The following is a 27,046-nucleotide window of genomic DNA, read 5'->3' as shown; positions in this document are numbered from 1 at the left end:
ATGGCCTCCTGTGCCACAGTGCCGTGGTCAGCTGGCTCATCCTCCCTATAGCCCTCTTCCTCATCCACACAGGGAGCAAGTAACTCGTAACTGCTGGACAAGGTCAAGAGCTGAGGCTCCTCTGTTCCTGAACACAGGATCCCTCTACCTGCCTCACTTGCAGTCACACCCTGCTGACCCTGACCACTGACCGAACTTGAGGTACTTAATCTACCGGGTGTGACCGCCTCCTGAAACAAAGCATCCAGGTAACTGTCCCTCTCCCGGATGTGCCTCAGTGTCCAGAGCTCGGACTCCAGCTCATGAATTCTGAGCCGGAGTTCCTCCAGCAGCCAACACTTGCTGCAGATGTGGTCACTGCAGTTTGCAATGGGATCTGCCAGCTCCCGCATCATACAGCTATAGCACATCACCTGCGCAGCCATCACAACTTAGTTAATTAATTTATTAGTTGGCTTTGCAGTGTTTTTTTTTCAAATTTTGTGCAGATTTCCTACCAACCAATCAGGTCACAGCTTTCCTGTGATGTCACTTTTTCAGTTTTGGCTTCAGTTATTCTGTGCCCCGAGGTCACCGCTCCGGTGCTCCTCCCTCCGAATCTGCTCCCTGGAGACAAGGCCGCCAATCCCCAAGGTAAGCTAGAATTATACTCACCGCTCCAGTGCTCCTCCCTCCGAGTCTGCCCCCTGGAGACAAGACCGCGAATCCCCGACCCCACCCCAACCACACTCCGACCCCACCCTGACCACACTCCGACCCCACCCCGACCACATTCCGACCCCACCCTGACCACACTCCGACCCCACCCCGACCACATTCCAACCCCACCCTGACCACACTCCAACCCCACCCCGACCACACTCCAACCCCACCTCGACCACACCGACCCCACCCTGACCATACTCTGACCGTACCCTAAACCCACTCCAGACCCCACTTCAGACCCCACACCACACCCCACTCCTGACCCTGTTCCAGACCCCACTCCTAGCCCATTCCGATCCCTCTCCGACCCCACTCCGATCCAACTCCAGACCCACTCCAGGCCCTTTCCAGATCCACTCCAAACACAGTCCAACCCGTCCCCAAACCCACTCTGACCCCATTTGGACTCCACTCTGACCCTACTCCGACCCCACTCCAAACACACTCCGACCCCACTTCGACCACACTCTGACCCCACTCTGACCCCACTCTAACCACTCCCACCCACACTGACCTCACTCTGACCCTACTCCAACCTCAATCTGACTCCACCCTGATCTCACATCAACTCCACACCAACCCAACTCCAAACCCCACATTGACCCCAAGCAAACTAACTCTGACCCCCTTCTGACCTCACAGTGACTCCACTCTGACCCCACGCTGCTCTGGTCAGCTGGAATACACACATCCCTAGCAGGTCAATAGCTAGACCAGGCTCCACTTCTGCCACGTGTCCCTTATCTCTTGCCCTTTACCCCTTGTACCTTGCCACTTTTCATTTGCCCCTTGCTTGTTTGGCTTTTATTGGAAAGACAAAGCTCATTAGTTTCAGCCGCAGCTACAACACGAGTTCTCTAGGCACCAACTCCATCTGTCTCCCTGTCAGGGTATGAGGCTGAACCAAACCATTTGTAATCTTAGTGTCATATTTGACCCCAAGATGAGCTACAGATCACATATCCATGTTAAAACTAAGACTGGCTGCTTCTAGTTTCATAATGTTGCCCATCACCACTCCTGCCCATTTGTTGCTGTAGCCCTCATTGATGCCTTGACTATTCCGGTGCTCTCCTGGTTAGCCTCCCATCTTCAAGCCTGCAGAAACCTGAGTCCATCCAAAACTCTATTGCCTAATTGGCACAAAACTCCATTTACCCATCATTCCACTGCTCGGTGGTCCTGCATTGGCAGCAAGTCTGGCAACGACTCAATTTTTATATTCTCGCCCGTGTTTTGAAATCCCTCCCAAGCCTCACCCCCTCCCTGCCTCTGTAATATCCTCCAGCCCTACAAACCTCTGAGATCTCTGCACTCCTCTTCAGGCTTCTCGAGGGTCCTGATTTTAATTTCTCCACCATTGGTAACCATGTCATCACCAGCCATGGCCCTAATCTAATGGAATTCCCTCCCTAAACCTGTCTGTCTCTCTATTTCTCTCTCTTCCTTTAAGAACCTCCTTAACCCAACCTCCCAACTGTCCTTATATCTATCACTTTATGCTGTTTTATTTCATAATGCCATTTCTCCCATAACCAACACCCACTGCCACCTTCTCTCCTCCCTCTCTATCACTCCTCTAATAAACACCCATCCCTTTCTATCACCCCTCCAATAAACACCCATCCCTTTCTATCACTCCTCTAATAAACACCCACACCTCACTATCACCCCTCTAATAAATACCCATCCCTCTCCATCACTGCTCCAATAAACACCCACAACTCAATATCACTCCTCCAATAAACACTCATCCCTCTCTATCACTCCTCTAAAGAACCCCCATCCCTCACTATCATTCCTGTAATAAACACCCACACCTCACTATCACTCCTCCAATAAACACTCACAACTCAATATCACTCCTCCAATAAACACCCATCCCTCTCTATCACTCCTCTAAAGAACCCCCATCCCTCACTATCATTCCTGTAATAAACACCCACACCTCACTATCACTCCTCCAATAAACACTCACAACTCAATATCACTCCTCCAATAAACACCCATCCCTCTCTATCTTTCCTTTAATAAGCACCTACAACTCAATATCACTCCTCCAGCCAACCCCCATCAATCTCTAACCCTCCTCTAATAAATGCCCATCCCTCACTATCATTCCTCTAATAAACACCCACAGCTCAATATTACTCCTCCAATAAACACCCATCCCTCACTATCACTCCGCTAAAGAACACTCATCCCTCACTAGCACTCCTGTAATAAACATTCATCCACACCATCATTCCTCTAAAGCTCTCACCTGATTGTTTCTACCTTTGAATTAATTTCTCACCCAATGTGAGTTTCACCATTTGAAGCTCACATTATGGATTAATATGAGTTTTGAGTCATCCCTTTCACTTAGTTAAATGCTCTTGAGATGCAATATTTTACATTAACTGGAAATGTTCAATGAATGATTAACATTCACATTTGGACTCTGTGGCACTGACCAACCGTGTGTGTGTGTGCGTCTGTGTGTCTGTGTGTGTGTGTGTGCTTGTGTGTGTGTGTTTGTGTGTGTGCGTGGATGTGTGTGTGTGTGTGTGTGTGGATGTGTGTGTGTGTGTGTGTGTGTTATCTACCTGCCAGCTGTATCTACAATAAACCCTAGCTTCTCTTCCTCGCTCTGATCATTTCACATTGAGAAATGCAAATCCGACTTTTGCTGAAACTGGACTCATTCCACTCTGTACTTCACTGGTTTCATCATAATGTGACGGAAAAACAAAATTAATCAGCTATTTATGTATTTTGACCACAGGAAATGTTAAAAGATGAAATCCGAACATTAACATACAGAAATTCTGTCTACCACAACAAACATGTGTTTAAGGACAAAACCGTGCTGGATGTGGGAAGTGGAACTGGGATTTTAGCAATGTTTGCAGCCAGAGCAGGAGCCAGGAAAGTGTTTGGGGTATGTTCTTCTCAATGATCCTGCATCTTTTGTCAATTCTCCTTCAAAATGTTTGTTGCTAACTAACTATAATGCAAAGCTGCCCCAGTGTGTGACTCCCCTTTTCAGGATGCAGCAGCTTTAAGCCTGTCTGTGCTGTTGGCTGGTCTCAAACAGGACAGCAACAAGTAACTCCTGGGGAAAGGATTGTCAACAATCTGTATATGGTTTACATTCCAGATTGCAATCACAGGATGAAAGCAAAATACTGCGGATGCGGGAAACCTGAGACAAAAACAGAAAATGCTGGAAAAACTCAGCAGGTCTGGCAGCATCTGTGGAGAGAGCAACAGAGTTAATGTTTCGAGTCCGTATGACTCTTCCTCAGAGCTAAAGAGAAGTAGAAATGTGATAGATGTGTCACTTATATTATTTAAAAGCTGGATGCCGGATTCTGCATCCCCACTCTCTTTGGTCATGCATTTCATGTCCTGTTAACCTTCTGTATTAAAAAAAAATTATTTGAACCCCTTCCTGCATAATTTTCTTGATCTTTAAATGCCACTTGGTTGTACAGAGCATGAATATTGCTGAAAAAAGAGACATGCTGATTGCACTGGAGAGGGTGCAGGGATTTACCAGGATGCTGTCTGGGCTGGAGGATCTGAGCTATGAGGAAAGATTGGATAGGCAGTGAAGGTTGAGAGGGGACCTGATAGAGGTGTATAAGATTATGAGGGGCATAGTTAGGGTGGATAGCAAGGCACTTTTCCCATTAGTAGAGGGGTCAATAACCAGGGGGCATAGATTTAAGGTAAGAGGTAGAAGGCTAAGAGGGGAGTTGAGGAAAAAATTTTTCACCCAGAGGGTGGTGGGAATCTGAAATTCACTGCATGAAAGGGTGGTTGAGTCAGATATTCCTGTAACGTTTAAGAAGTATTTTGATATTCACTTGTATTGCCATAGCCTCTAGGGCTATAGGCCAAGCGCTGGAAAATAGGATTAGTGTAGTCAGATCTGTGTTGATTGGTGCAGACATGATGGGCCGAATAGCCTCCTTCTGTGCTGTAAACGTCAATGAGCCTATGAGCTTTTTGTCTTGCACTCATCAGGACAGACACAAGAATGCCAAAGTTCAAAGGGAACAACAATTTATACTGCATGAGATAAGGGTGGCAAGTCGACTCTGATTGGTCAAGACATTGCCATGGAGAATGCACGAGGTAACTATTGTCCCCACGCTTTTGCTTAATTCAAAAACGGTGCAATGCCTGGACATGTTCCTTTTGCCTGCAGAGGACAGGTCCCTGTGTATGAGTGTATGCAGCTTCTAGCAAGCTCACTCATACACATATGGCTCACTTACACTTGCTAGAAGCTACATATCTTTAAATATCTTGAAATGTAATCCCTCTAGTTACCGATACACTGACCACTAGAAATAATTAATCCAAGTTGGTTTTACCCAAAGCTTTTATAATTGTAAATGCCACTATCAGATCTACATCGTTTGAGCATTCGGCCAGGATTTGATAGTAGGAATGATTATGCAGCTGTCAGTGTTCGTTGTTATTACTCCTCTAAAACTGACAATGTGTGCGCAGAATAATGTGGAAATCCAGAAGTTGTTGTCAGTGATTTTACACTCCTCTAGAGAGGGTGCGCTGTTATGATCCTCCCAGAATGCAACCCCTCAGCAATTAGTGAATAGATGAGAACTTTCAGAATTACCCTGTTAGCCTCAGCTGTAAAAACACTTGAAAAAGTTACACCTTGTTGATTGAAGTGTAACTGGGTTTTTAATAGCATACTGATTTCACAGCTACAGTTGAACACCTTCACTGGCTCTGAAACAATAATCTTATATTTGTGAAACGTTAAATTTCTCCATTATGCTAAATAAATTTCACATAATTTTAAAAATAATTTCTTCTTAAAAGTTTGTGATATTTCAGTTTGTACCTTATTCTCATGTGTATGTCCCAATTGTTTATTCCACCCACTGTAACACTGATTAAAAAATAGTGACGGATAATCAGTGCCCTTTACCACCTGGTTTGTTGTGAGAATTCTTCAATGTGATTGGCTGCCAACCCTGCTTGATCTCCTCAATGCTGCTGGACCTGGAGATCTCCTTGAGTTAGCACCAGATTCAAACTGACATTGGGAGATGGGAAATCCATACCATAGAGATATGAACCTTTGTAAGTAGCTTTCTTTGAGGTCAGTGGCGTGCCCCACTGTTTCACCTCTGACCACAGAATCCGAGCCAATTTGTGCTGTGCATTATCAATTCTGATACCTTGAGCACATTAGAATCATACATCTTAAGTTGCAGAGGTAATGGGTTTACTTGGCATTTAAACATGGAATCGAATGGATAAAATAATTTTCTAAAGGGATTTTCTGCCTCAAACAGTGCATTAAACAAAAGAACGCGAGGGGCATTGAATACAAAAATAAGGAGGTTATGCTTCAGTTGTACAGGGCAATGATGAGACCACATCTGGAGCATTGTGTACAGTACTAGTCTCCTTATTTAAGGAAAGATGTAAATGCGTTGGAAGCGGTTCAGAGAAGACCAGTTCAGAGAAGACTAGACCAATACCAGGAATGGGCGAGTTGTCTTATGAGGAAAATTTGAGCATGTTAGGCTTGTATCCACTGGAGTTTAGAAGAGTAAGAGGAGAATTGATTGAAACCTTTCAGACCCTGAGGGATTTTGACAGGGTGGATATGGAGAGGATGTTTCCTCTTGTGGGAGGGTTTAAAAATAAGGGGTCACTCATGTAAGACAGAGATGAGAAGAAATTTTTTCTCTCAGAGGGTCGTGAGTCTTTGGAACTCTCTTCTTCAAAAGGCAGTTTAAGGAGAGTCTTTGAATATTTTGAAAGCAGAGCTAGATAGATTCTTAACAAGGTGGGGGGGGGGTGGTGGGGTGAAAGGTTATGGGGGGTAGGCAGGAGGTTACAATCAGATCAGCCATGATCTTATTGAAAGACGAAGCAGGCTTGAAGGGCCGAGTTGCCTACCCCTGCTCCTAGTTCATATGTAAATACTGCAGATACTGGAAATCTGAATTAAACAGAAAGTGCTGGGAATGCTCAGCAGGTCAGGCAGCATTTGTGAAGAGAGGAACAGAGTTAAGGTTTCAAGTTGAATAGATCCTTTCATCAGAACTGAAAGAAGGTTGAAAGAAATGTGTTGGTATTATGCTTTTGAAGGGGGAAGAGAAGGAAGGGAAAAAGGGAAAATTTGGGCTACGGTAAAGGGTGGGAGAGATTAAATAATAAAGACGTCATGGAACAAAAGGCCAAGGGAATGTTACTGGCTGTAGTAAAGAAACAAAGCATTAGTCCAGAGTAACATTAACAGCAGAATAGCTCTGTTCAAAAGCAAAAACCTGAAAACAAGATTCAGACTGGCATTTGACAAAAAAAAATAATCAAAATAGAGAATGGAGTTCATATTCTGAAGTTGTTGAACTCAATGTTGAGTTCAGAAACTGCACAGTGCTTAATTGGAAGATAATGTGTTTGCGTTGAGCTTCACTGGAACATTGCAGCAGGCCGAGGACAGCAATGTGAGTGTGAGAGCAAGATGGTGAATTAAAATAGTAAGCAACCGGAATATTCTCAGAGTGCAACATGATGTATGTTGATAACTCCAATACCATTTTCTGATTTTCTGCATTGACCATATTGAAATGATTGCAATATTCATTGATTGTATTGATGCACCTTGTGATACATGTGTAAAAGTTAAACCTGATTGTACTTATGTGATGGTAATTTTAAAATGGTTTGGAATGTTCTTCCAGATATTTTATGAATAAAGTATATTTTTCAAAAAAAAGGAAGCAACCGGAATATAGTGCAGTAAGCAAATTTAGCTAAGGGTCACCAAAATGGCCTTTGAAAATGAAGAGAATTGTAGGATGAAATCATTTGAAAGCCTGGTTAGAAAGACTGGATGATTTTAGCACAGGGACTTGACAGTGCCTTACGTCTGTTCCTGTCTCTTCACTGCTCCTCTTTCTACATGCTTATTATACACAATCACAGGCAGACCGAACTGTATTGAGGCTACCGATGTTGCTCTGATTTTATTCACACTCCCTGATGGCAGAGTGATGATTACAAACTTTAAATAACGCTCCTGTTGCTCTGGGAATGAGTGGGTTATCTTTAAAGTCACAGGGAGAATTACCTGTGCTTAAATAAGTACTATGTGGAGAGATATTTCAGTGCTCAAACGCTCTTATTTTGTGCTTCTCTTAATTCTTCAGATTGAATGTTCCAGTATCTCTGATTATTCAGAGAAGATCATCAAAGCAAACCACTTGGACAATAGTAAGCGACTTAACAAACACAATTGTGTTTTTACAAATACTTTGCATATTCATGAGTTACACTGTTGAAATGATCAAAATAATTTCATATTTTCTTGCATTGATCAGAAGATTAATTTGAGATTTTTCTCTTGTTAAATTAAATATTTTAAATGGTGTATTTAGTCATCAATTATTTTGTAAGGAGAAATTGTTTCTAATGTTAAGTTGAAAGGGAATCTTTGTCTCCTAAAAAGACTAATTGGGCTGTGAGGAGCTGATTTTTAATTACAGTTATATTTAATAGTAACCTTTTGGTGTCCATATTCTTATGTTGCAATCACTGTGAGGTTTTCAAAAAGCTATTCTATATTATGGCTGATGATGCTGTGTTATGTGGGGGTGGGAGGATGGTGGTAACATCATTGGACATGTAATTCAAAGGGTCCATCCTAATGCTCTGGGGATACGAGCTCACATCCCACCATTGGCAACTGGTGGAATTTAAATTCAATTCTTAAAAAAAACCTGGAATTGAAAGCTAGTCTCAGTAATGGTGACCATGAAACTTTCATCAATTGTTGTAAAAACCCACCTGTTTCACTAGTGTCCTTTAGGGAAGGAAATCTGCCGTCCTTGCCCAGTCTGGCCTACATGTGACACCAGACCCCACAGCCATGTGGTTGACTCTTAACTGCCCTCTGAAGTGGCCCAACAAGCCGTTCAGTTCAAGGGCAATTAGGGATGGGCAACAGATGCTGGCCTTGCCAGCGACTCCCACATCCTGTGAAATAAAAAAAAGCTTTTAAAAATTAAAAATATCTTATACAATTAAGCAGAGAATTGTATGAATTGTTTCACAGTAATCACTATATTTAATGGTAAAGTGGAGGAAGTTGAACTGCCTGTGGATAAAGTCGACATCATAATCAGTGAATGGATGGGATACAGCCTCTTCTATGAATCAATGCTTAATACAGTTATTTTTGCACGGGAAAAGTGGCTGGTAAGTGTACTGCATCTTAAGTGACCTGGAAGAGACAGTTGCTTTCGCACTGTATTACAGATGGGCTTATTGAGTTTTGGCTTCTTACTATAAGAGTGCAAAAACAAAAGTAGGCAGATTCGGCGTAAGAGTTCAGCTGTTGGAAAAGAAAGAAAGACTTGCATTTATAAAGCACCTCAGGATGTCTCAAAGCACCAGACAGCCGTTAAAGTACATTATCAAGTGTAGTCACTGTCGTAACATAGGAAACACAGCAGCCAATGTACGCACAGCAAGCTCCCATAAACAGCAATGAACAGATAATCTTTTCTCTGTGATGTTGATTGAGGGGTGAATATTGGCCAGGACGCTGGGAGAACTCCCCTGCTCCTCTTTGATATAGTATCATGGGATCTTTTGCATCCAGCTGAGCAGGCAGATGTGTGATTCAGACTGGAAGTGTTACCCAATGTCATTGCTGTCGGCTGCAGGGTCTTTCAGGAAGTAAAACCTGGGTTGTGATAGTTGAGTAGATAACAGTAAAAGTATGCAACAGATGCGGGTTGGATTCTGCTTTGTACGTGCAGTTCAAAATGTGATATCTTTATCAGGTGAATAGATTACGACATCCATTTCCCCAAAATTCACCAACAGAAACCTGGAGGGCTGATGTTCCCAGATCGAGCCACTCTGTACATCGTCGCTATTGAAGATCGACAGTACAAGGACTTCAAAATTCACTGTAAGATCACGCCTGAATGTTGCGCATTCACATCTTCCTGTGTTCCACTATCATATTTGAAGGCCTGAATCTGGGCATCCTTTATTGTACCCATGGTTTCACCACCAGCTAAAATCACCCACTGCTAATGTTCAGAGCTGATCTGAGGGACACATTCTTTGCTGCCCATGTGGAGATAAATGGCTCTGGCAAGAGTGTAAGAGTGACCTGAGGAATACTGTCCATCCCACCTGGTCTCTGTTTAGGACCTTTCTGACAAGGACACAAGAATCAGGAGCAGGAATAGGCCATTCGGCCCTTGGAGCCTGCTCTGCCATTCGGCAAGATCATGGCTGATTGGACTGTGGCCTCAACTCCACCTTCTTGCCTGCCCCCTATAATGCATAACTGCCTTGTAGATCAAAAATCTAACCCAGCCTTGAGCGTATTCAATGACCCAGCCTTCATGTTCTCTGGGAGAGAGAATTCCACAGGCTAACAACCATCTGAGAAAAAGAAATTCTCCTCATCTCAGTCTTACGTGGGAGACCTCTCATTTTTAAATGTGTCCCCTAGTTCTGGACTCCCCCACAAGGGGAAACTTCATTTCCCAGTAGCACAGCCGAGACTGGGATCGCTAAAGTGAGGGGGATTCGAACCTAAAGGGAGAAGGAGAGTATTTGCCTTTACAATTACAGCTTCCAGCCACTCAGGACATTCCCAAACGATCTACAGCCAATGGAGTGCTTTAGAAGCGTACACACTGTTGTATAACGTAGGGCAATTCAGCATTCGGTGTGTGTGCACTAAGATCCCACAAACAGCAATGAGAAATAAATCCCTAATTCTCTCACCCTCCTCTGTATCTATTCACCCTCTCCATGCGCAGCTCAACCCTGTCACAACATCTGCCCCCAGCACCAAACCCCTCCATGTGACAGTAACCCAGTTTCCTCCCTTTGTTTTCTGCTCATGCCTACCATTGGAGTTGATTTTCTGTGTCTCCTTTATTTTAGGGTGGGAAAACGTTTATGGTTTCGACATGACATGCATCAGGAATGTTGCCATAAAGGAACCTCTAGTGGACATTGTGGATCCCAAACAAGTTGTGACCAATGCTTGTCTCATCAAGGTGTGGTGAGCCTCTTTTGTAATAATCGGTTTGGTTAAGACAACAAATTATGTTAATTTTTTTCTTATTCATTCATGGGATGTGGGCTTCGCTGGCTGGGCCAGCATTTATTGCCCATCCCTAGTTGTCCTTGAGAAGGTGGTGGTGAGCTGCCTTCTTGAACCGCTGCAGTCCATGTGGTGTAGGTACACCCACCGTGCTGTTAGGGAGGGAGTTCCAGGATTTTGACCCAGCGACAGTGAAGGAACGGCCGATATATTTCCAAGTCAGGATGGTGAGTGGCTTGGAGGGGAACTTCCAGGTGGTGGTGTTCCCTTGTGTCTGCTGCCCTGGTCCTTCCAGATGGTAGTGGTCATGGGTTTGGAAGGTGCTGTCTAAGGAGCCTTGGTGAATTCCTGCATGGAAATCGATCAGTATGTGATCTACTTGATGTGAAACCTATACTACCCCATATTTGCTGGTTTATCCCCCTCGTAATCTAGATAGGAATCGGGGAAACAAACTTGACCAAGGATTTCCTTCCTAGTCCCAGCTACAAATAAAAAACTCAAGAGTCCAGAAATGGAGCCACCCTGCACCTGTTTTCAGGTGCTGCCTTGTGCACCAAGCTCCAATATGATTGGACAGGAAGCAAGCGCTGGAAGTCCACCATCCACCATATTGGATCAGGTAGAGATGCTGATGGCTACAGCGTGCATGAGAAGATTTAAATGCCTGCTAATCTGTTCAAGTTAGGCTCCTGTTCATACTTTAAGAGATTTCAATAAAAAATGCATGACCTGCACCCACTCTGTTCCAACTAAGACTAGGATTCGGACCCCCTTCGTCCAGTGAAATGGTGTGTGCGATGGGTTTACATGAGGCGGCGGTCACTCCCTTCCCACCGGGCACCATTTCACCTCTGACAGGGCTCTCACTACAGGCTGAGGATGGAGTAGCCGAGTGGCTAGCAGAGACCACAGTAAGTCTTGTAAAGTGGTTTATGTCTGAACTCTGTGTGGGGCAGAAGACCACCCCCCTCCACCCCACATTAATCTCTTGTCCTACCCTCCCCCATTCATGGGCCTCCTCAGTCCCAGCCTCTCTTCTCCCTCTGTGCTGGCTTCAACTGTCAAACCCTTTGCCCAGCTCTGACCAAGGACCATTCACTTGAATCCCCACCATCCAAGGGGTCCCAGTTGAATTCCCAATGGAATTCCTATCCAGATTCCCCCTCCCGCTGGCCGACTCAAACATCAGTCCTGCTGGTTTCTGGAGGGAGGCAGACTTAAACAAGACCTGGGAGTTTGGCTGAGCTTGCAATTGGGGCTTCCTCCCATATTCCACCCGCCTCTACATTTCCCACCCCCTGTTGCCTGTCATCTGTGTCCCATCACCCTATTCCTGTTCCCTCTGTCCTTTGACTTGCTAAAACTATACAGACACTAATTAGGCCACACCTCAAACACCGCGAACAATTTTGATCCCCTTATCTAAGGAAAGATATACTGGCATTGGAGGCAGTCCAGAGCAGGTTCACTAGGTTGATCCTGGGTATGGAGGGATTTTCTTATGAGGAGAGGTTGAGTAAGTTGGGCCTGTACTCATTAGAGTTTAGAAGAATGAGAGGCAACCTTATTGAAACATATAAGATTCTTAGAGGGCTTGACAAGGGTAGATGCCGAGAGGTTGTTTTCCCTTGTGGGAGAGTCTAGGACCAGAGGGCATAATCTCAGAGTAAGGGGTCACCCCATTTAAGACGGAGATGAGGAGGAATTTCTTCTCTCAGAGGGTAGTGAATCTGTGGAATTCTTTACTGCAGGGAGCTGTAGAGGCTGGGTCCTTAAGTATATTCAAGGCTGAGATAGACAGATTTTTAATCAGTAAAGGATTATCAAATCAGCCATGATCTCATTGAATGGCAGAGCAGACTCGATGGGCCGAATGGCCCACTTTTGCTCCTAAATCTTATGGTCTTATGGTGTTGTCTCCCCCCAACCGCTACAGATCGAATTCCATCATCCCCTTGAAAGCAGCCCCCAGTAATTTGGGGTCAAAATGTCAATAAAATACTTGGTTTAATTTTTGAATGGAGGTGAATGATGTTGGTGAACTACATTGAGAAATAACTGATGTTTCTCCATCTAGGAGGTGGATATCTACAATGTAAAGACTGAGGACCTGTCGTTTACTTCCACATTCTGTCTCCAAGTTCAGCGCAATGAATATGTTCATGCTTTGGTCACATATTTCAACATTGAGTTTACAAAATGTCACAAGAAAACTGGATTTTCTACAGGTAATTGTCAACAATTGCTGTATTTCACTTCACTCAAACAGCTTTGGAAACTAGAATGTTCATAATCCAGGTGGACTGTAACATTTCCTCATAGACAATCATAGAATTCTACAGCACAGAAGAATGTCCAGTGTTCCTCTGCTGGCTCTCTGAAAGAGGTGTCCAATCTTGTCCCTCATCCTAGCTTCCCCCCATGATCCTGCAAGTCGGTCCTCTTCAAACCCATGTCCAACTGCCTTTTGAAAGTTCCTATTGAATCTGATTCCATCACCCTTTCAGCTACATATTGCATTCCCGATGTTATCGGCCCACTGTGTGAAGAAATTTCTCCCCATTTCCCCTCTAGTTCCTTCGTCAATTTTTTTAAATCTACAACCTTTGCTTACAGATCCACTTGCCACGGGAAACAAATTCCCCTGGCTTGGTCTATCAAAACCCTACACAATTTTAAATGCCTCTATTGAATGCCGGTTAATTAAGGAAAGCCAGGTCAGGATGAATCATGTTTAACTAACTTGCTGGAGTTGTTTTGATTTGGTAACACAGAGGGTTGATGATGGCAATGCTGTTGATGTGGTGTACATGGGCTTCCATTTGATAAAGTGCCACACAACGGACTTGTGAACCAAGTTATAGCTCATGAAATAAAAGGGATAGTAGCAACATGGGTATGAAATTGCTTGAGTGACAGGAAACTGAGAGTAATGATGAACAGTGTTTTTCAGACTGGAGGAAGGTTTATAATGGAGTTCCTCCAGGGGTCAGTGTTAGGACCCCTGCTTTTCCTGATATATATTAATGATCTAAACCTTGGTGTACAGGGCATAATTTCAAAATTTGCAGATGATACAAAACTTGTAAACTATTATAAACCATGAGGAGAATAATGTAGGATTTCAAAAGGACATAGACAGGTTGGTGAAATGGGCAGACAAGTGACAGATCACCACTACCTTCTCAAGGGCAATTAAGGATGGGCAATAAATGCTGACACATCCCATGAATGAATAGAAAAAAAAAATGAAATTCAATGCAGAAAAATATAAAGTGATTCATTTTGGTAGCAAGAACATAGAGAGGCAATTTAAAGTAACAGGTACAACTCTAAATGGGGTGCAATAGCAGAGGGACCTGGATGTATATGTGCACAAGTCATTGAAGGTGGCAGGACAGGTTGAGAGAGTAGATAACAAGGCCTCCAGTATCCTAGGCTTTATTAGTAGGGACATAGAGTACAAGACCAAGGAAGTTATGTTAAAACTATATAAAACATTGGTTTGGCTTCAACTGCAGTAATGGGTCCAGTTCTGGGCACTACATTTTAGGAAGGATGTGAAGGTATTAGAGGGTGCAGAAAAGATTCACAAGAATGGTTCCAGGGATGAGGAACCTCAGTTATGTAGCTATATTGGAGAAGTTGGGACAGTTTTCCTTGGAGAACAGCTGGGAGGTTATGAGGTGCCTAATTAGTGTGGATAGGAAGGACCTACTTCCATTAGCAAAGAGGTCAGGGGTTATAGATTTAAAGTAATTGGCTGAAGGATTAGAGGGGAGTTGAGGAAAGCGTTTTTCACCCAGAGGGTGGTGGGAGTCTGGAACTCACCATCTGAAAGGGTGGGAGAGGCAGAAACCCTCATTACATTTAAGAAAATATAGGCTGTTGGCCAAGAGCTGGCACAGAAGTGATGGACCGAGTTGCCTCATTCTGTGCCGTAAATTTTCTGTTTCTATTTCTGGCCTGATTTGAATAAATTGTAGTTGATTGTTTTCCAGGACTTTGGATGCTGAGTGAAGTTTAACCATCTCAAACATTTGGAGAGTGTTTTTTTTTAAGATTGTTAATAGCATTGCTGACTTGCAACTGTTCTGTAGCTCCTGATGCTCCATATACACACTGGAAACAGACTGTGTTTTACTTGGAAGACTGCCTGACAGTGAAGCGGGGAGAGGAGATTTGTGGAACCATAGCGATGAACCCCAATGCAAAAAATAACGTAAGTCACATTCAAACGCTTCGGCATAATGGCTTTTCAATGTGGTTTAATATTACTTTTAGTAATAATCCTGGTGTTGAAACAGTGGTTGATGATTAACGGTTAGTGTTAGCAGTAGTTAATCAATCTGTTTATCGCGTTTTTTATCATTATTCAGAGAAGGGACTCTGCCATCTCTGCCTGGTCTCCAACACACGACTCCACTAAGTGGTTGATTCTTAATGCCCTCTATTAGGGATGGCCAGTAAGTTACCATGAAGAGATGTTGGTGTGCTGCTGAAGTTATGATTGCAAATCTCAAGAAGAATAAGGAGAAGTCTCTCTAGCTATGGTTTTAGATTACGTAGAATTACATTCAGCGCACAAACAGGCCATTCGGCCCCAAAAAGCCATGCCGGCATTTACGATCCACTAGAGCCCTCCCTACTCCCTTCTCCAATAACTTTATCAGTCTACCCCTTTAGTGCTTTCTCCCTCATATGCTTATCTAGCTTCCCCTTAAATGAATTCCTGTGAGAGCAAGTTCCACATTCTTGCCACTCTCTGAATAAAGAGATTTCTTCATCTGAATTCCTTATTTGATTAATTAGCAACTATCTTATATTGATGGCCTCTAGTTATGCTCTTCTATATAAGAGGAAACATTCTCGTAGCTATTCTCTCTGAAGAAGTGTCATAGAGAGTCGAAACGTTAACTCTGTTTCTCTCTCCACAGTTGCTGCCAGACCTGCTGAGCTTTTCCAGCATTTTCTGCTTTTATTTCAGATTTCCAGTATCTGCAGAATTTTGCTTTTATTCTCTAGGTATCCACTCGATCAAACAAGTCTGAAGACCTAGGTGACTTTTCTGTTTTCAAGAGAAAAGAGGCCCAGTCTGTCAATGCTTTCCTGCTCATATCCTCTCATTTCTGGTATCACCCTGCTAAATCATTTTTAGCAACCTCTCCACTGCCTTGATAGCCTTTTGTATAATGTGACAACCAGAGCTGTACGCAGTACTCTAAGTGTGGTCTAACCAAGGTTAGATACAGGTTTAGTATAGTTTCCCTACTTTTCAATTCTAACTCTCTTGAAATGAAGCCTAGTGCTTGGTTTGTTTTACTTTTGTGGCCTTGTTAACCCGTGTTCACTATTTTTAGTGATTTATGTATATGTATTCTGAGATCCCTTGGCTTCTCTACCCCATTTAGATTCTTATTTTCTAAGTAGTGTGCAACCTCCTTATTTTTCTTGCCAAAATGTAATGCCCCACATTTATATATGTTGAAATTCATTTGCCAATTATATGCTCATCCTGCAACAGATCTGTTTTTGGTTTTAGTTGAGATTTGCTGTTTTGTTTCATTGCTGCAAGATTGTCTAATGTTTTGTGACACAATGTGCCTCCTTTGCTGACCAACCTCTCAGCAGAAACCTGAGCCCCATTCAAAAATTCAAGGTCGTATTTAGTGAGTTAATTTCTAGTTAATTTCTGCTTCCCGCCATATGTTGGAGCTACCTGTTGCACAATGACTCGTGCGCAACCTGTGTCAGGCCCAGGTATATCTCAGCTTGCCAATTTCACCTGAAACCTGATTGACCCCCAGGAAAATGTGGTGAAGCTGGTGCCTATTAATGAACAGCAAGAGAACAACAAAAATGTAAATTACTTTTAATGATTATACTTTCAGTAATCCCAGATTCTTAATTCTCAGTAATCAACAACAACATTTTCAAATCCCTCCATGGTGTTAACTCTGCAAACTTCTCCAGCCCCGCAGCCCTCTGAGATCTCCGCATTCATCCAATTCTGGCGTCTTGAGCAACCCCAATTTTAATCGCTTCACCATTGGTGGCCGTGTCTAAAGTTGCCTGAGCCCTGAGCTCTGGAATACCCTCCCCAAATCTCTCCTCCTCTCTATCTTACTTTCTTCCTTTAAGAAATCCACAGCAACATGGTTGACTCTTAACTTCGCTGTGAAATAGCCTAGCAGGCCATTCAGTTCAAGGGCTATTAGGGATGAGCAACAGATGCAAAGAATATCATTCATTTTATTTAAAATACTTTGAAAAAAATAAATCAATTCATCTCCTTTATGCAGGTTTATTGTATGATATGAGTAAAGAAATCATGTTGAACTTGTATAAGGCTCTAGTTAGGCCTCATCTGGAGCACTGCGTCCAGTGCAATTCTTGAGGAAGGATGTGAAGGCATTAGAGAGAATATAGAGGAGATTCACAAGAATGATTCCAGTGATAAAGAACTGTAGTTATGAGGATAGATTGGAGAATTTGGGACTGTTTTCCTTGGAGAAAAGAAGGCTGAGAGGAGACTTATTGAAGGTATTCAAGATACAGGGTAAATAGTGAGAAGCTGTTCCCACGCAAGAGAGCATCAAGAACTAGAGAGCACAAATTCAAAATAATTGGCAAAAGGAGTTAATGTAATGTAAGGAAAAGTTTTTTCACCCAGAGGGTGGTTGGAGTCTGGAACGAACTTACTGAGAGGGTGGTGGAGGCAGGTTCGATCGAGTTATTCAAAAGGGAATTGGATTGCTACCTGGAAAGAAAAGAATGTGCAAGGTTATGGGGATAAGGCAGGGGAGTGGGACTGGGTGGAATGCTCTTTCAGAGAGGCAGTGCAGATTCGATGGGCTGAATAGCCTACTTCTGCACTGTAAAGATACTGAGACTCTGTGAAACATTGGTCAGAGCACAGTTAGAAACTGGGTGTATGCTCAAGTCCCCACTATAGAGAGGCCATTAAATCCCACAGATAGCAGGGATTGTAGATTCACCAGGATGGGAAATTAAGGAGATCCCAAAATCCCTGGGACTGTTTCCATTGGAAGAATGTCAAAGGAAGATTTAATAGAAGTTTTTGTTTTAGATGAAGAGTTTTGATAGTGAATAGGGAGAGGAAGTCCTCTGATTGGAGAGTCAGTGGCAAACAATCATCAATTTAACTTTATAATTTAGACATCGAGGAGAATGATTCAGATAAAGTTCATTACACAAGAGGGTTATCAGAACATGGGACATGTTTATTTATTTGACCATATTTCAACAGAAAAGATTTATAACTAAAGATTACTTCTAATTTTTCACAAGCAAAATAATTTGTTACAGGTTTAATGCACCTATATAAAAAATGCACCCATATAAAAGTTGGCTATGTTCTTTGGAGGGACATGGTGGTGTAAATGGTAATATCACTGAGCTAGTATCCCAGGAGCCCAGGCTAATGCTCTGGGCAACGTGTTAGGCTAACATGGGTTCAAATCCCACCATGGTGAAATATAAATTTAATCTGGAATTGAAAGTAATAGAGACCACGAAACTATCATTGATTGTTGTAAAAACTCATCTGGTATACTAATGTCCTTTAGGGAAGGAAATCTGCTGTCCTTTCCTGGTCTGGCCTACATGCTATGGCAAGGTGGTTGACTCTTAATTGCTTAGCAAGCTTCTTAATTCAAGGGCAATTAAGGATGTGCAGCAAATGCTGGCTTTGCCAGTGACATGCAGATCCCATGAAATAATAAATAAAAGAAGTTCCTTAAAACCTACCTGAGTGTTGCTGAAAAAAGAGACATGTCGAAGTTTTTTGCCTTGCACTCATCAGGACACTCGCAAGAATACCAATACAAGGGGGAAATTGTTGGTTTCCCCCTTATAGTGGTATTCTTGCGAGGTGTCCTGATGAGCGCAAGGCAAAAGTCTTCGACATGTCTCTTTTATCAGCAACACTCAAGTCCTGTCCTACAAAATGACAATTTAAAACCTACCTCTTTGACCAAGCTTTTGATCATCTGACCTCATATCGTCTCATGTGGCTCAGTGTTATATTTTGTTTTGTAACACTCCTCTGAAGTACCTTGGAATGTTTCATTACATGAAAGGGGCTATATAAATAGAAGCCGTTATTGTTCTTAACCATCGAGATGTCACTTACATGTGGTTGTTAATTTATCATGAATGGCTGCCATTCTCGGTATGATTAGATGGGTCACAACCACTTCATGAAGTGTGCAAAGTTGCAATACTTGCTCAGTTATTTTTTCATGGAGTTTTGATTGTGACAAAAAGTCCTTTCTGCCACTTAGGATGAATGATTGTAGTCAGATTATTGAGCAACTTCTCTGACAGTGATTTTGCTTCTACAGAATGCGATGAAGCAGCTGCTCCTGTCATTTGTCACAATAAATAGATGCAATTGTTGGAGCTTTCAACTGTTTGGATTGCTTGGTGTCAACAGCTTTGACGTTCTCATTGTAAAAACAGAGAACTGAGGAGCTGGAAGAAGATAGAGTAACAAGTTGATTTCTGCAACACCTCCTTTCATTAACAGCCTTTCCTCAAATTAACCTATTTAATATTCAAAGGGTGGAGGGGTTAGGGAATTTTTCTTTTATTTGTCTATGGGATGTGGGCGTCGCTGGCTGGGCCAGCATTTATTGCCCATCCCTTGTTGCCCTTGAGAAGGTGGTGGTGAGCTGCCTTCTTAAACTGCTGCACTCCATGTCATATGGGTACACCCACAGTGCTGTTAGGGAGGGAGTTCCAGGATTTTGACCCAGTGACACTGAAGGAACGGCGATATATTTCCAAGCCAGGATGCTCAGTGACTTGGAGGGCAACTTCCAGGTGGTGGTGTTCCCATCTATCTGCTGCCCTTGTCCTTCTAGATGATAGTGGTTGTAGGTTTGGAAGCTGCTGCCTAAGGAGCCTTGGTGAATTCCTGCATTGCATCTTGTAGGTGATACACACTGCTGCTACTGTAAATTGTTAGTGGAGGGAGTGAATGTTTGTGGACATGGTGCCAAACAAGTGGGCTGCTTTGTCCTGGACAGTGTCAAGCTTCTTAAATGTTGTGAGAGTTGCATTCATCCAGGCAAGTGGGGAGTATTCCATCACACTCCTGACTTGTGCCTTGTTGATGGTGGACAGGCTTTGGGGAGTCAGGAGGTGAGTTACTTGTCAGAGGATTCCTAACCTCTACCTGCTCTTGTAGCCACAGTATTTATATGGCTAGTCCAGTTCAGTTTCTGGTCAATGGTAACCCCCAGGATGTTGATAGTGGGGGATTCAGTGATGGTAATGCCATTGAACATCAAGGGGCGATGGTTGGATTCTCTTTTGTTGGAGATGGTCATTACCTGACACTCGTGTGTCACGAATGTTATTTGTCACTTGTCAGCCCAAGTCTGGATATTGTCCAGGTCTTGCTGCATTTAGACATTGATTGCTTCAGTATCTGAGGAGTCACGAATGGTGCTGAATATTGTGCAATCATCAGCGAACATCCCCACTTCTGACCTTATGATGGAATTCAGCAAATTATTGTGTATCAGAGTCATTATTAGATAACCGAAAATTATTGCTCCTCATGGAAAAGACAATGGCCAATTCCCTTCATTAATAGCTGTTAAGCTGGTTGCAAAAAGAAACACATCCAGTCCCAAATTGTGCACTCAGCTAAAGTTGGGGCAACTTCAATTAAATATTGACTTTTTTTCTTTCATGGGATGTAAGCATCGCTGGCAGGCCAGGATTTGTTACCCATCCCTAATTGCCCTTGAATTGAGGGCTTATTAGACCATTTCACAGGGCAGTTAAGAGTCACATGTAGGCTAGACTGGGTAAGGACAGCAGACTTCCTTCCCTAAAGGACATTAGTGAACCAGATGGGTTTTTACAATAATTGATGGTGGTTGTCATGGCCACCATCACTGAGACTAGATTTAGATTCCAGATTTATTAATTGAATTCAAATTCCACCAGCTGCCATGGTGGGATTTGAAACAATGAGAGCAATCCAGAACATTAGCCTGGGCCTCTGGATTACCAGTCCAGTGATATCACCACTACACAATTGTCTTCTGGGTGGAGGAGTGGGGCGAGGTGGGGGGGGGGGGGTGGGTGGGGTGGTGAGTTTCCCAACATTTGTTCAAGCAGTGCACCTGATGGCGGAGGATGTGCCTTTGAATTAGGTGTCCTATGGACTGGAAATTCATTTAATGGGTTCCGTGACGTAAAGGGGACTCTGTTCAGGTCACGCCTGGAATTCTTTTCTTTGCCATTGACGTTTCCATGAGCCATTGTCCAGTTCTCCCGTTATTTTCCCCACATGTCCTACCAGTTTCCCCGGTGAGAATCCCCCAGCTCAGTTTTCTGGGGGAAACAGTGTGGCAGAGTGAAGATACAAGGCTGCAGACAGAAGCACTCTATGCCAATTTCCCAATATTTACGCAGCAACATCTGCAGACAGAGGTGCACAGAACTTACTTGGACTCATGATCAGTGCCAAAGAGGCTCCTTATCCTAAGAGAAGCTATAACAGCAGAATGGCATGGATACAATATTGGAATACTGACGAAATGTAATATTGGATGTTCTTCAGAAGCCACAACCAGTCACTGGATGTCAAATTTAGTTAGACTGATGCAGAAAAAGGTTTTTTTGAAGAGACATCCATCAAGGTGTCACCAACCGTATCTGTAGACTTTGTTATCCCTGGCAATACCTAATTTTCACAGAGTCTGGGTCACTATACAGCCACAGAGACATGGGGGGGCTGCGGGTCTTAAATCTCAATGTTTGCTGCATCACCATTTGTCTGCAAAACTCAAGCCCGTGTATTAAGCTTTGTTTACCTTCATTTTTGTCTGTCAATTCTTAGCTCTCTCCCTCTTCAGCCTGGCTAATAGTTGATATTTCTTTTTAGCCTGTCTAAAAGCTTCCAGGGTATTTTTAATCCTCAAAGCTTCAGCTTCATTTTAATTATCTGCATGGATCTAACGCCATCTTCTGATCCCAATTAAACTAGGCCATGTCCTTGTACTTGGAGCTGTGAATAACTTTGCGAACATTCTGACTCTGGGAGATGAATGCTTTTAGTGCATTACCATTCTGGCTGGATTTACTGAGTTTTTAATCTTTCTGGACTGAATTATGACAGCAACCAAAAACAATCTGGGCAGGAGGGAAGCAGCGTTAGGAAGGGAAGTTTAGGGGGTCCTTTGAAAGACAGTAATGGTATTGGGCAGGGGAAAGCATCAAAGCCCATGAGAAAACTAACTGCAAGGCTGTGAAGAAAGACAACGGATTTTAGAAACATAGAAACTAGGAGCAGGAGTAGGCAATTCGGCCCTTCGAGCCTGCTCTGCCATTCATTATGATCATGGCTGATCATCCAACTCAATAGCCTGCTCCCACTTTCTCCCCGTACCCTTTGATCCCTTTCACCCCAAGAGCTATACCTAACTCCTTCTTGAAAACATACAACGTTTTGACCTCAACTACTTTCTGTGGTAGTGAATTCCACAGGCTCACCACTCTCTGGGTGAAGAAATTTCTCCTCGTCTCAGTCCTAAATGGTCTACCCCATATCCTCAGACTGTGACCCCTGGTTCTGGACTCCCCCACCATCAGGAACATCCTTCCTGCATCTACCCTGTCTAGTCCTGTTAGAATTTTATAGTTTTCCATGAGATACCCCCTCATTCTTCTGAACTCCAGCGAATATAATCCTAACCGACTCAATCTCTCCTCATATGTCAGTCCCGCCATCCCAGGAATCAGTCTGGTAAACCTTCGCTGCACTCCCTCTATAGCAAGAATATCCTTCCTCAGATAAGGAGACCAAAACTGCACACAATATTCCAGGTGTGGTCTCACCAAGGCCCTGTACAATTGCAGCAAGACATCCCTACTCCTGTGCTTGAATACTCTCGCTGTGAAGGCCAACATACCATTTGCCTTCTTTAACGCCTGCTGCACCTGCATGCTTACCTTCAGTGACTGGTGTACTAGGACACCCAGGTCTCATACATTCCCCTCTCTCAATTTATAGCCATTCAGATAACAATCTGCCTTCCTGTTTTTGCTACCAAAGTGGATAACCTCACATTTATCCACATCATACTGCATCTGCCATTAATTTGCCCACTCACAGCTTGTCCAAATCACACCAAAGCATTTCTGTATCCTCCTCACAGCTCACCCTCCCACCCAGCTTTATGTCATCTGCAAATTTGGAGATATTACATTTAGTTCCCTCATCTAAATCATTAATATATATTGTGAATAGCTGGGGTCCCAGCGCCGATCCCTGCGGTACCCCACTGGTCACTGCCTGCCATTCGGAAAAAGGCCCAATTATTCCTACTCTTTGTTTCCAGTCTGCCAACCAGTTTTCAATCCATCTCAATACACTATCCCCAATCCCATGCGCTTTATTTTGGCAAAGACAGAGGGAGCGATTAGACAGGAAATGATTTGGGAAAGCGATGACTCTCCCAAGATAAAGCTCAGGGACCCCAGACCGCTCAGCCCATGGAGGGTGGAAACAATCAGAACATGATGTCAGAGATAAATACAAGAGAGTTCATGCAGCAGCTCAATTTACTTCATGTTTTCACTTTATTTTTGGCTTGTTTTGGTACAGCGCTGTGGGTGTGCCTACATCACACGGACTGCAGCGGCTCAAGAAAGCAGCTCACCACCACCTTCTCAAGAGCAACTAGCGATGGGCAATAAATGCTGACCCAGCCAGCGACACCCACATCCCATGAGTGAATAAATAAATTAAAAATTCAGATAAATATTAAAAGCAAGATTCAAACGTACAGTGGACATTTGGAACAAAAACAAAAATACCTGGAAAAACTCAGCAGGTCTGACAACATCTGCGGAGAGGGACACAGTTGATGTTTCGAGTCCGTATGACCCTTCAACAGAACTGAGATGTAGAAATGAGATGAAATTTCATCTCATTTCTATATGTCTTAGTTCTGATGAAGAGTCATACAGACTCAAAACATTAACTGTGTCCCTCTCCGCAGATGCTGTCAGACCTGCTGAGTTTTTCCAGGTATTTTTGTTTTTGTTCTAGATTTCCAGCATCTGCAGTATTTTGCTTTTATCTTAGTAGACATTTGGATGTCAGTTAATAAGATTAATAAAAAAAATACAAACTAAGCACTAGGGTCAATCCATACCCACAATACTGTGTACGATCCTGGTCACCATGTAATAACAAGGATATAGAGGCACTGGGGAGGGTGCAAAGAAGATTTACAAGGATGATATCAGAAATGGGTGGGTACACAAGGATTGACAGGCTAGGTTTCTTTTCTCTTGCAAACAGCAAGTTGAGGGGGTGATCTAATAGAGGCCTTTATAATTCTGAAAGGTTTTGATAGAGTAGATACAGGATGTTCCCCTTGTGGGGAGGAGCAAAACTAGAGGCTATCAATATAAGATAGTCACCAAGAAATCCAAAAGGGTATTCAGAAGAAACTTCTTTACCCAGAGGGTGGTGAGAATGGGGAACTCCCTGCCACAGGTAGTGGTTGAGGTACTTAAGTGGGGGGGGCTAGCCAAGTATATAGGGCAGAAGGGGATATAGATTGATTGTTAGATGGGGCGTGGCTTGAGTGAAGCCTAAACACCAGCATGAACCAGTTGGGCCAAATGGCCTGTTTTACGTGTGCTGTATATCCAATGTAATGTGAAAGGCTGCAGCCAATATTGAGCTGCGCTGCTCACAGTCAGCACTAGACATTGGGCAAAGGTAGGTAGGTAATAGCCATAGTCCATGAAGGACTAGGTATCTCTCGTTCTCTGTTATAGAGATAAGTGGTTATATGGCTTGAGTGGCCCCACTCCACATCAAGCACAAGGTGAGGAGATATAAGCCTCCATGAACTACCAAAGGTTTTATGGGGATTGAACCCCCATTGTCTGCCTTATTCTGCAGCATTCTTTAGCCATCCAGGTGATCAAGCTAACCATCCCTCCCCCCACCGCCCCCCCACCCCCCCAATGCACCGCCGCTTGTAGTTTAATTTCAAATGGAGAAATAGAACTCACTTTGTGACTCTGTAATAACCACAGTCATTTCGGTGTGCGAGATAAAGAATCTTAATTTGTTTTCATTGCAGCGTGATCTGGATTTTACCCTGCAGCTGGATTTCAGAGGCCAGCTGTGTGAAGCATCTCTGTCTCATGATTACAAAATGCGTTAAGAGCACGCTCACTGGAATAACTGCATCTCAGCTCTGAACCTCACATTTGAAGTGATTCTGGAATTATGAATATTAAGGACGTTAAACCCTGCAGCCAACAACCTTCCTGCAACACAAGAATAAGCTGCTAGAGGAGTAGAAGAAATGGCATTTCTGCCATTTGGTCTGTCTCTAACAGTACCATATACAATCCCTGGGACAATCAGCAACTGGGAATCAAAACTGTCACTTTAAAGTGAAGCTTTTATTTGTTTTAAGAGCCTGACCATTAAAGCAGGAGGGTTCTCAGAATGAATGCCAGGATAAACCTAACATTTAATTGGATATTAACGGCTGTCTCACACCTCCTTGTAAGAAATTCTGAAATTATTTTTGCTAAAAAAAAACTTGTCAAGATTAGCTAAAGAAGACTCTCGGTTTCCTGTGCAAACTTAGATATTAGATTCCATAATAGGTGAATTTTTTCTCATTATCGCTGGAGAAGAAATGGTCACACAGATGTTCATCTTGTTTATCTTTTGAGGCTTTAAATTTGGGCAGGTAATTAGGGTCAAATTATTTTCAATCGCCCAATGCTAGTTTCCTTTGAATTTTATTAAGGACAAAATGTTTACATTAAGTTTTTGCTAAAAGGCTCTTCTCATTTATAATTCATACAATGAATGTAAATTATTTGGTAACTGATTAACTGCAAGATGCAAAAATAGAATTTAATTTGTTTCTCATTATCACATTTGTGTAAACGAACACAGTGAAGTTACAAGTGTTGCTTGATAGGAACTGGTATATAAAAAAAAGTAAGAAATTGTGGTTGTGCTGTTGTATTGAGTTCAGGATGACAGTATTGTGTGCATTCTAATCTAGTGATGACAGCATGTATCTAAAATGAAATATTTGCCAAAAGTTTGGCTGGTAACCTTTTTCATTAATGTTTGCTCTTTTACCACAACATTATTCGAATCATTTATAATTTAACTTTTTGTTAAAAATTTATGTTTTTTAAAATACTGTAAATCCATTTATTCATCAATTAAGCTACAAATGGTCTTTCCATTTTTATTTAATGACATTGGTGGTGGTGAGCTGCCTTCTTCACTGCAATCCACACCCACAGTGCTGTTAGGGAGGGAGTTCCAGGGTTTTGACCCAGCGACAGTGAAGGAACAGCAATATATTTCCAAGTCAGGATGGTGTGTGGCTTGGAGGGCAACTTACAGGTGGTGGTGTTCCCATGTCTGCTGCCTTTGTCCTTCCAGGTGGTAGAGGTCACAGGTCTGGAAGGTACTGTCGAAGGAGACTTGGTGAGTTGCTGCAGTGCAATTTGTAGATTGTACACACTGCTGCCACTGTGCATTGGTGGTGGAGGGACTGAATGTTTAAGGTGCTGGATTGGATGCCAGTCAAGCTGCTTGGTCCTGGAAAATTCAGTGAAACTGGATCACAGAATTTTTACAGGGCAGAAGGAGGCCATTTGACCCATCTTTGAAAGAGCATTCTACCTAGACCTACTACCTTGTCTTATCCCCGTCACCTTACACATTCTCTCTTTTCACATAGCAATCAAATTTTCTTTAGAATACCTTGATCGAACCTGCCTCTTCCACCCTCTCAGGAAATTCGTTCCAGACTCCAACCACCCCCTGGGTGAAAAAAATTTTCCTCACATCACTTATACTCCTTTTGCCAATTATTTTGAATCTGTGCCCTCTAGTTCTTGATGGTCTCTTGAATGGGAACAGTTTCTCACTATTTACCCTGTCTATATCCCTCAGGATCTTGAATTCCTCTATCAAATCTCCTCTCAGCCTTCTTTTCTCCAGGGAAAACAGTCCCAACCTCTCCGATTTATCCTCATAGCTACAGTTCTTTATCCTAGGAATCATTCTTGTGACTCTCCTCTGTACTCTCTCCAATGTCTTCACATCCTTCCTCAAGTACGGTGCCCAGAACTGGATGCAGTACTCCAGGTGAGGCCTAACTAGTGCCGTAT

At 43.0% G+C, this 27,046-nt stretch overlaps 1 protein-coding gene across 1 annotated transcript in view; it reads left to right on the top strand.

The window, feature by feature from the left end:
- Positions 1–25,056, top strand: part of prmt8b (protein arginine methyltransferase 8b) — a 38,672-nt gene extending 13,616 nt beyond the window's left edge. The window contains exons 2-9 of the mRNA XM_041216172.1: positions 3,473–3,628; positions 7,896–7,959; positions 8,801–8,943; positions 9,577–9,664; positions 10,660–10,775; positions 12,903–13,053; positions 14,926–15,047; positions 24,973–25,056. Of these exons, the coding sequence (XP_041072106.1) occupies positions 3,473–3,628; positions 7,896–7,959; positions 8,801–8,943; positions 9,577–9,664; positions 10,660–10,775; positions 12,903–13,053; positions 14,926–15,047; positions 24,973–25,056 (924 nt within the window). The remainder of the gene's footprint in view (positions 1–3,472; positions 3,629–7,895; positions 7,960–8,800; positions 8,944–9,576; positions 9,665–10,659; positions 10,776–12,902; positions 13,054–14,925; positions 15,048–24,972) is intronic.
- Positions 25,057–27,046: the final 1,990 nt, after the last annotated feature.

The sequence above is a fragment of the Carcharodon carcharias genome, chromosome 21 (assembly GCF_017639515.1).
Source record: "Carcharodon carcharias isolate sCarCar2 chromosome 21, sCarCar2.pri, whole genome shotgun sequence".
NCBI lineage: Eukaryota > Metazoa > Chordata > Chondrichthyes > Lamniformes > Lamnidae > Carcharodon > Carcharodon carcharias.
This window is presented reverse-complemented; position numbering and strand designations above follow the sequence as displayed.